At 35.7% G+C, this 10,684-nt stretch overlaps 1 protein-coding gene across 1 annotated transcript in view; it reads right to left on the bottom strand.

Annotated features, from left to right (window-relative positions):
• Positions 1-897: 897 nt before the first annotated feature.
• Positions 898-10,684, bottom strand: part of SELENOF (selenoprotein F) — a 54,242-nt gene continuing 44,455 nt past the window's right edge. The window contains exons 4-5 of the mRNA XM_017850981.1: positions 6,424-6,473; positions 898-1,788 (exon numbers count right to left, since the gene is read on the bottom strand). Coding sequence (XP_017706470.1) covers positions 1,657-1,788; positions 6,424-6,473 — 182 coding nt within the window. The 3' untranslated portion in view covers positions 898-1,656. The remainder of the gene's footprint in view (positions 1,789-6,423; positions 6,474-10,684) is intronic.

The raw sequence follows: 10,684 nt of genomic DNA, 5'->3' as shown, positions 1-10,684 counted from the left end.
TATTTTGATTAGCCAAATTACTCAGGGCTTATATTCGTTATCTTGCTGGCTTTAAAAATATATTTCTTAATTTTCAGAATTATATAACACAAACCGCTAGTAAAGATCTCTATTAAAAATAAATACTTTATAGGCCAGGCTCGGTGGCTCATGCCTGTAATCCCAGCACTTTGGGAGCCCAGGTGGGAGGATCACCTGAGGTCAGGAGTTCAAGACCAGCCTGATCAACATAGAGAAACCCCGTCTCTACTAAAAATACAAAATTAGCTGGGCGTGGTGGCGCATGCCTGTAATCCCAGCTACTCGCAAGGCTAAGGCAGAAGAATCGCTTGAACCCGGGAGGCGGAGGTTGCGGCCAGCTGAGATCATGCCATTGCACTTCAGCCTGGGCAACAAGAACAAAACTCCGTCTCAATAAATAAATACATACATACATACTTTATAAACATTCTCTGAGAGAGCTGCCTTTATAGATTTCCAACTATCCTTCATTTAAAAAATTTAATTCAAAATCAACAGTTAGGGAAGTTTCTAGATTATTAAGAATTTATCCTGAGGTAAAGCCGACAGAATAGAATATCAGACCAATTTGATACATCTTATGAAGAAGTCACTTTGAACCAGACAGAAGGTTAAGCAAAGAAAATAATTAATATAAAATTCTATATCATTAAGAGATATTCCTTAAATAACATACCAATGAAAATGTGTTCATAAATGAAAAAACTTTGAAAAATAAAATCAGACAAATATAAAGCACTATTACCAACAATAAGATGTTATAAGTTTTAAATATTACAGCCATTTTATATTTTGGCTTAAAAAAGGGCTTATATGAAAAAAATGCATTGAAAACATAATTTTACACATGAAAGAACAAACCAGAAGAATTCCAAATTCAGATAGATTTTTGAAACTTTTTATTTATATTTTGGTCTTACAAATGCTCACTTTTAAATGGACTTTTCTGTAAGAATGTAAAACTCAAAAATTTGCCAAGTATGTATCTGATCCACACAAATCCTTAGGAAGGTTTTCTGTGTAGTCTTCATTAACGCAAATCTTTGTGAATGTTTCACCCTTACTGTAGGATCTTGAATATGTTTTACAATAATGAAGCTACAAAGTTTTTATGCAGTGCATTCATTATAAACTATAAATAACATTTGTATTAAAAAGAAAGCTGCGTAATACAAAAATAGGAGAGACTCTGAGGAGCAGGCAATCTGTTGAGGCTCAGTATATCTTATTTGCTTTGTAGTCTGCTGTCATTTCTTTCAAAGAGCACATAGCACATGAGGCATAGTAATCATCTGTCTTGTTAACCTCTCTAATTTAAAAATCTGTTGTTCGTAAAACTGGACCAATTATCACAAACTATCATTTGCATAATTAACCACAAGTCTGTTACAAAGCATTTTGTTAGTGGTATCAACAAATGCAGGAGGATGGAAATTTATAAAAAATGGGTTTTGTTAAGCTTGCCAACTCCTTAGATATCATGGACTATACTGCCATTTCACGATTTAATTAGATGTTTAATGCCTCAAGTAAAAGACTGATCAATGGAAGCAAGCAAAACTAAAGTATTTTGTAGGTGCTGTAATATTTCATTTGATAAGGTAACAAAAGGATAGGACAAAATTTAAGCAAGATTTATATGCGTTCCAACTTTTCACTCAGGAATTCTTCTACACTGTCTGTGTTCCATTTGAGAATGCTTAGTTCTTCAGCAATGTTCCCATTGTCATCCAAAAGCTTTAATACAGGGTCTGAACCACGGACATACTAAAAAAAGAGGGACATCATAATTACTTTCTGTTCAGAAAGAGCCTTCGCAGCCTCAACTAAGACAAAGCAATTCAATTCAGTTTAAATTAAGTAATTAAAAAAAAGCTTTTAGACATGACAATAAACAAGTCTTAAAGGAAATCTTTAAGGAGAAGAGTTTTACAGGATTTCGGAAAAAAAGGAGAATTTAAAAAATCATTAATTCATTCATTCATTCATGAGAAAGGGTCTTGCTCTGTCGCCCAGGCTGCAGTGTGGCACAATCTCAGCTCACTGCAACCTCCAGAGACCTCCTGATTTCAAGCGATCCTCCCACCTCAGCCTCCCTAGGACTACAGGCACGTGAAATTATTTTACTTTTAAAGAGAAAAATATATATTAGTAGCAAGACAGTTTATTTGGGATTTGAGCTTATTATTCAAACTAACAAATATGTAATGCCCCCATGATACTCTCAAATTAATTTAAAACTGGATGGAGGCAGACAAGTTCAAAATAATTGAGAAAGTGATGGTATAAGAGCAATGTTTTAAAGTAGGCTGTGCATATAAATTTTCAGACACAGAAGCAATCACACACTGGATCATATATTTTCCTTGGCGTAACAAATCTAATGATTTCAGTCATAATCAGTTTAGAATTAGGCTGGGTTCCCGAAACTTCAAATCCATTAGTTGGGTCCGATATTTCTCCAGAGAGCTCTGAGAAATTCTAATTCTGGGTAAATGTGACAACAGCCATTCATTAAGAGATCAAATAATTCAATTTTAAATTAAGTAGCATTGGATAACTAAAAATGTAGTTATGTAGTTCAGCAGTGATGACAAGAGTTCTTAGAACTTCTTTCCAGAAATATGCTTCAGTTTATCTAGGGTATTCTGGGGTTGTGAACTCCAAAGATGGAGACTAGCTCTGATGTGATTATTAACACTTGGTATATTCCCAATCCACTTGTGGAGTTTAGAAAAACAGGCCATCCAGGCTAATGAATCAATATAACATTACTACTTAAACATTTTGGTCAGGTTTTTTTTTTTCTGAGACAGAGTTTCGCTCTTTGCCCACGCTGGAGTGCAATGGCGCCATCTCAGCTCACTGCCACCTCTGCCTCCTGGGTTCAAGCAATTCTCCTGCCTCTGCCTCCCGAGTAGCTGGGATTACAGGCCCCTGCCACCACAACCAGCTAATTTTTGTATTTTTAGTAGAGATGGGGTTTCACCACGTTGGCCAGCTTGGCCTCAAACTCCTGACCTCAGGTTATCTGCCCACCTCGGCCTCCCAAAGTGCTGGGATTACATAGGTGTGAGCCACTGCACCCGGCTGGTCATTACTTCTTAAGTTAAAGATTTTTTTTCTTTTTTTCTTGGATTTGAGATCCCAATATTAAAAATCTTATGCCGGGCGTGGTGGCTCATGCCTGTAATCCCAGCCCTTTGGGAGGCCGAGCCAGGCGGATCATAAGGTCAGGAGATCGAGACCATCCTGGCTAACACAGTGAAACCCCGTCTCTACTAAAAATACAAAAAAATAGCCGGGCATCTGTAGTCCCAGCTGCTTGGGAGGCTGAGGCAGGAGAATGGCGTGAACCCAGGAGGTGGAGCTTGCAGTGAGCGGAGATCATGCCACTGCATTCCAGCCTGGGTGACAGAGCGAGACTCCGTCTCAAAAAACAAACAAACAAAAAACTTACTATAATCCCAAAAGGAAATAAGAAATTAGATAGAATATAGTTGTAAAAATCCTCAACAAAATATTAGCAGTCAAATCCAGCAATGTGTATAAGGAATTATATGTCACTATCAGTTGCAAAACACCTATCTGATAAAAAACTTGTATTCAAAATATACAAAGAACTCTCAAAGTTCAGCTTACCAAAAAACAAAAAACAAAAAAACCTCAAGTAAAAAGTAGGCAAAAAAACACAGACAAACAGGACCACTCAAACTTAAAAACTGCAGTGCATCAAATGAAACAATGAACAGAATGAAAAGACAACCCAGAGAAAGGGAGAAAATATTTGCAAATCATATATATCTGATAAAGGTTTAATATCCAGAACAGACGGAACCTCCACAACTTAACAACAACCACCAAAACCCAATTATAAAATGGGCAAAGGACTTGAATAAACAATGTTCCAAAGAAGATAAACGAATGGTCAACAAAATGTTCAACACCATTTGTTTTAAGAAAAATGCAAATCAAAGCCACGAGATAGTACGTCATACCTATTAGGATGGCTACTATCAAAAAGCAGAAAATAGCAAGTGTTGACAAGGACACAGAGATATTGGAACACTTGTGCCCTGTTGGTGGGATTGTAAAATGGTGAAGTCATTATAGAAAACAGTATAGAGGTTCCTCAAAAAATTAAAAACAGAATTACCATATGATCCTGCAATTCCGCTTCTTGGAATATAGACTCAAAAGAACTAAGAAAAGGGCCTTGAAGAGGTATTTGCACACCCTAATGTCATAAAAGCATTATTTACAATAGCCAAGGGATGGAAGCAACTCAGATGTCCACTGATGGATGCATGGATGAAGAAAATGTGAGCTGGGCACAGTGGCTCACGCCTGTAAATCCCCGTTCTTTGGGAGGCTGAGGCAGGAGGATCGCCTGAGCCCAGGAATACAAGACCAGCTTAGGCAACATAGCAAGACCCCATCTCTATAAAAAATAAAAAAAATTTAGCTGGTCATGTTGGTGTGTACCTGTGGTCCCAGCATCTTGGGAGGCTGAGGTGGTAGGATCGCTTGAGCCTCAGAGGGTGAGGATGCAGTGAGCTGTTATCACATCACTGTCCTCCAGCCTAGGTGACAGAATAAGACCTTGTCCAAAAAAAAAAGTGTGTATGTATGTGTGTGTGTGCATGTGTGTAGTGGAATACTATACATTCTTAAAAAGGAAGGAAATCCTGTCACATAGTACAACATGGATGAACCTTGATCCACATGAATCAGTCATAAAAGGACAAATACTCCACTCATAGTATCTGAAATAGTCAAAACTATAGAAACAGAAAACAGGTAGTTGTCAACGGCTGGCAGGAGGGCGGGGGGGTTGGTGGGCACAGAAAGATAAAATTAAGTGTTTAATGAGTGTAGAGTTTCAGTTTCACAAGATGAAAAAGTTATAGAGACCTCTTACACAACAATGTGAAAATACTTAATACTGGACTGTAGTATACTTAAAAATGGTTAAGACTGTACATTTAATGTTTTTTATCACAATTTAAAAAAAGACAGCAAAAGATCTGAACAGACATCTCACCAAAGACACACAGATGGCAATAAACACATGAAAAGATATGCAAATCATGTATCATTAGGGCACTGCAAATTAAAACAACAATAAAATACCACCACATACTTACTAGAACAACTAAAATCCAAAACAGTGACAAAACCTAAAGCTGGTGAGGATGTGGACCTCTTAATCACTGCTAGGGCAAATGCAACCTGATGTCATCACTTTGGAAGACAGTTTTGCAGTTTCTCACAGAGTTAAACAATCTTAACTGTATGATCCAGCAATTGCACTCATAGTTATTTACCTCAATGAGCTGAAAACTTCTGTGTACACAGAAATTACACAAAAATATTTATATTAGCTTTACTCAAAATTGCCCAGAATTGGAAGCAACCAAGATGTCATTCCACAGGTGAATGGCAAAACTGGTATAACAGAGTAATATTCAGTAATAAGAAGCCAATCTGAAAAGGCTACATATTGTATGGCTCCAAATATATAACAATCTGGAAAAGGCAAAATTATAGAGATAATAAAAAAATCAGTGGTGGCCAGACGCAGTGGCTCACACCTGTAATATTACCCAGCACTTTGGGGGGCTGAGGCGGGTGATTCACTTGAGGTCAGGAGTTTGAGACCAGCCTGGCCAACATGGCAAAACCCCATCTCTCCTAAAAATACAAAAAAATTAGCTGGGCATGGAGGCACGCTCCAGTAATAAAGCTACTCAGGAGGCTGAGACATGAGAATTGCTTGAACCCAGGAGGCGGAGGTTGCAGTGAACCAAGATGGTGCCACTGCACTCCAGCGTGGGCGACAGAGCAAGACTTCATCTCAAAAAAAAAAAAAAAAAAAAAGAGAAAGAAAATCAGTGGTTGCCAGAGGGTGGGGAAGAGGGAGAGAAATGACCTGAAAGTGTGAAGGATTGGAGATTTCTTAGGGTGGTGAAACTATTCTGTATGATACTGTAATGGTAGATATGTAATATGCATTTGGCAAAACTATAATTACATAATGCAAAGAATGAATGCTAATGTGAACTATTAAACTTAATTAATATATCAGTATTGATTCATTAATTGTAACAAATGTACTATACCAATGCAAGATGTTATAATGGGAAAACTGAGGGTGGGGGTGGGGGCCAGGGAGTGTATGGGAATACTCTTTCCTTTGTGTTCAAATTTTCATAAACCTAAAACTGCTCTAAAAAATAAAGTCTATTAAAAAAAATTATTTTTCAGTGAAATTAAAATTTAAATTGATACATAATATCTGTACATGTTTATGGGGAAAATCATTTATTCAAATATCTACTTTAATTATAAAATAAAGAAATTAAGGCTGGAAAAAAGAGATTTCCATTACAATCACCTTACCTTGATTTGTAGTCCTCTGAACAATTTGGGTTTATCACTCCTAACGAAAGCTTATAAAAAAAGAAAAAGATTCAATAGTTCACTTCCAAATCCAAGCTAGCTGAAAAGATTAATATAAAAGTGGAAATAAACTTAACAAATCAAGCATCATATCCTATATGAAAAAAACTAAGAAAATTTAAACATCTATGGATAAATGGAGAGACATACCATATTCTCCAATATTTTAAGACATTAATTGTTTCAAATTAATAGAAATCCCAAATTCCAATAGGATTTTAAGGCTTGACAAAAATAAAATGGTAGCTCAATTTTAAGAGTAAATGTGTAAGAATAGTCAGGGCAGTTTTTAAAAAGTAAGATATGGAAAGAGAATTTGTTTCACTGTTTATTAATACACTATGTGATACAGATACCATAACAGAGAAAAGAACAGAACAGGAAATTAAAAGAGATAAAAATGTCTGTGAGAATTTTTTAATGTGCTAAAGCTATCAAATCAGAGAGAGGGAGAGAGAAAAAGAGATATATGTTTGCCTGGCGGTGTGCATGAGTTATTCGATAAATACTTCTGAGAAAACTGCCAAACTGTTTAGAAAAAAATAATCACAGAACTAATAATCAGTCATGATAACTGCTAAAAAGGAGAGGCTGAAAATACTACCAAAGCCTACAGCACAGAGAAAAATATGGAATATAAAATTCTACTCCTAAGTATGACCCAAAAGGAAATGTTTTATAGATACACCTATGTAAAAATGGAAACATCAGGACAGCAAAACACCACCATAAGCAAATTAAAAAATGACAAACTGAAGAAAATTATCTCAAATATATAAAAGGGCTCTTACAAATAATTAAGAAAAAATACTATGTATAGCAATATGTAAAAATATACAAATGGTCAACAGACATTTGAAATAAATGTTCAACTTCACGTATAATCGAAGAAATCCCCAAACAATGAGGTACTCAGAATTCAGAATTACAAAGATTAAAAAGAATACTAAAGGGTAGAGAGGAAACGGAGCGGGATTTTGCTGGGAATGAGCTATGGGAGGAATATAAATGGGCACATCCTTCCTGAAGGATATTCAGCAAAATCAACCACGAGTCTTAAAATGTACATAGTTTGTAAACCTGCAAGTACACTTCTAGGACTTTCTTTATTCTGAGGAGATAACTTATAAAAAGTCTTGCTAACCAAGTCTGAAAATCTGGAAATAATTTAAATGTGTAAAACAATATTGGTCAAATAAATTAATATGAACCACATAATCATTAAAAAAATATTGATCTAATTATGTGACACAGAAACTTTATGTGTAAAAAGCAAGGATTTTCCCTGTTTCTTTTCTTCAATTTGTTTCCTACTTACTTGTTTAAAAGGTGAATATTTTCATGGTGCAAATGAAAAAGCCCTAAACAAATCTTAAAATATATAAAGTGGTTCAAAAAACATTTACTGTTATTATTATTATTATTATTATTATTTTTTTGAGGCGGAGTCTCACTCTGTCGCCCAGGCTGGAGTGCAGTGGCCGGATCTCAGCTCACTGCAAGCTCCGCCTCCTGGGTTTACACCATTCTCCTGCCTCAGCCTCCCGAGTAGCTGGGACTACAGGCGCCCACCACCTCGCCCGGCTAGTTTTTTGTATTTTTTTTAGTAGAGACGGGGTTTCACCGTGTTAGCCAGGATGGTCTCGATCTCCTGACCTCGTGATCCGCCCGTCTCGGCCTCCCAAAGTGCTGGGATTACAGGCTTGAGCCACTGCGCCCGGCCTACTGTTATTATTTTAATAAAGGCCTATACGTGGGGCATTTATTTGGGAAAGTTTTAAATGAATGTTTTCCCGTTTTGGATGCTATCAATCTATATTTTACCAATTTTCAATAATGATCATGCCTAATTAATTCAAATTAAAATGTGTGTAATACATTTTCCTTTGTTTCTTTTTTTTTTTTTGAGACGGGGTCTCACTCGGCTGAGCGAGGGGTCAGCCTTGGTCTTGCCCAGGCTGGAGTGCAGTGGTGTGATCTTGGCTCACTGCAACCTCTGCTTCCTGGGTTCAAGCGATTCTCCTGCCTGAGCCTCCTGAGTAGCTGGGACTACAGACACGGGCCACCACGCCCGGCTAATTTTTTGTGTTTTTAGTAGAGACAGGGTTTCCCTGTGTTAGCCAGGATGGTCTCGATCTCCTGACCTTGTGATCCGCCTGCCTTGGCCTCCCAAAGTGCTGGGATTATAGGCGTGAGCCACTGCGCCCGGCCTGTAATACATTTTTCTAAAGTAAAAGCAATTGTTTCATTTAGATACTTGATCATTCTTAATACCAGTTATTGATCATTTGCATAATTCTCATCTTAGATTTTATAGTGACACACATGCTTCTGAGTTTTTACTTTAGAATTAGATAGCAATAGCGCTATCAATTTGCTTCATTATGAGAGTCTTCACATATTTGACTCAAATATCTCACCTAATCCTCCCCTACAAAATTTATTTCAAAATAAAACCAATTATGCTATTCTGGCTTATTAAAATATCGTTTCTATTAACTTTATCCTTTAGGATTTTCCCAGATATTCTGCAAACTCCTGAATCCCCAAACAAAAATGATCTTATGATTTTTATTGCCTTTTATGCTGTTCTGTTCCTCTGCCAAATGCTATTTGCATGTCTGTGCAAAATACTGTGTAACACGCAGTAACTGTGTCTACATGCCTTCTCTACCACATAAGAAACCTGGTAAAAGGACTATTCTTATATATGTTGTTTTGGATCCATAACAGAGCTTAGCATACTTAACAGTTCACTTATTAAAATGATTTAACAGACTGCAATAAGTGAACAAATTTAAAAGGAATACTGAGTCACAAATTACTATTTTCATCAGTTCTTTCCTTTTCTCTCTGCTAAACACAGATCCATAGCTTCCTAATTTTCAAAGAGAGGATCTGTTAAATACCTTGTAGCAGCAAATCACATTTTACAGACAGTAAATAAATCTTTTAACAAATATTTGAGTACTCATTATATACACATGGCATTCGATAAGTTACAGGAGAGTATGAGGAAACTTGAGTTCTTTAATGTCAATACATCTACAGTCTGCTTAAACAGATCTGCAACAAATAGAGGTGATCATAAAAACAATGTCATTAATTTAACAACTGACAATAAGTACTCTAAGTTCAGAGAAAGGAGATCTTAGTATGTTAGAGTCATAAGTAAACAAGAAACAAAATAAGAACTGAGAATTTATGTTCACTTGAACATAAAACAGTCCTTCTTTTGACATAATTCTAAAGGATTCAAAAGAATTTTATCTCTTACTACTTCAAATTACTCCTAAAATTTGGTATTTCTTAATAGTCAAAATAGCCCCAAAGTCAACTTCAAACGTTTTAGTGAAGAAAGTAAACTGAAAAGTATGATAAAATGTATGCTAAGAAAGGCAACTGTGCTGGTGGATCTTCAGCCAGTCAGGAAAAACTACAATTCCTCAAGTTCAATGATTTTGGCCTCCATTTTATTACTAAACCTACCACTGTATTTAATTTCTCAATGTAAACATACATCATGGCTCAGTTATGAAGAGAAAAAACCCTCTAGATGTTTTACAAATTATAAGCAAAATAACGACGGTGAATTTTAAAATTGTATAAAAAGATTGGTATTTGAATACATAATATTATTTGTTGCATTCTTGACTTGATCATATTGTAATCACATGTCATGTGCTCTATAGCTGCATGAGTCATTAAATATGCAAATAGCAAATAAAGTCCAGAAAAGAAATAATGGAGCTTATGGCAACCTTAAAGAGACTTTTTTTTTCTTTTAAAAGATTCTGGAGGAGGGCAGCTGGAATATTTTATTAATAACTTTCAGTATACAAGAAAAAATAATCACCACCACCATTTACCATCTGGGTTCAGTGAACTCTGTTTATTTTGTATTTTAAATGATTTTATGAATAATTTTACAGAAGAATAAAGGGATAGTGAAAAACAAATCTATTTGAAATTTTAATAAGAATTAACCACATAAATTCAAATATTTATTCCGTATTTTCCTGATTTTGAAGGTAAATATAACCAAAATGAGCAATGTGCTTTCAAGGCAACTAACTGCTCATTGACTATCATGCATGAAATTAGAGCACAGCCACACTGTAAATATTGATTTCAGATTCCAAATACATTTCTAATAGGCTCTAACTTATTTTTACTCTGGCTCTTTTTTTTTTTTTTTTTT

The sequence above is a fragment of the Rhinopithecus bieti genome, unplaced genomic scaffold, assembly GCF_001698545.2.
Source record: "Rhinopithecus bieti isolate Rb0 unplaced genomic scaffold, ASM169854v2 scaffold_1467, whole genome shotgun sequence".
Taxonomy (NCBI): Eukaryota; Metazoa; Chordata; class Mammalia; order Primates; family Cercopithecidae; genus Rhinopithecus; species Rhinopithecus bieti.
The sequence above is the reverse complement of the archived record's forward strand: the minus strand, read 5'-3'. Positions and strand labels throughout refer to the sequence as shown.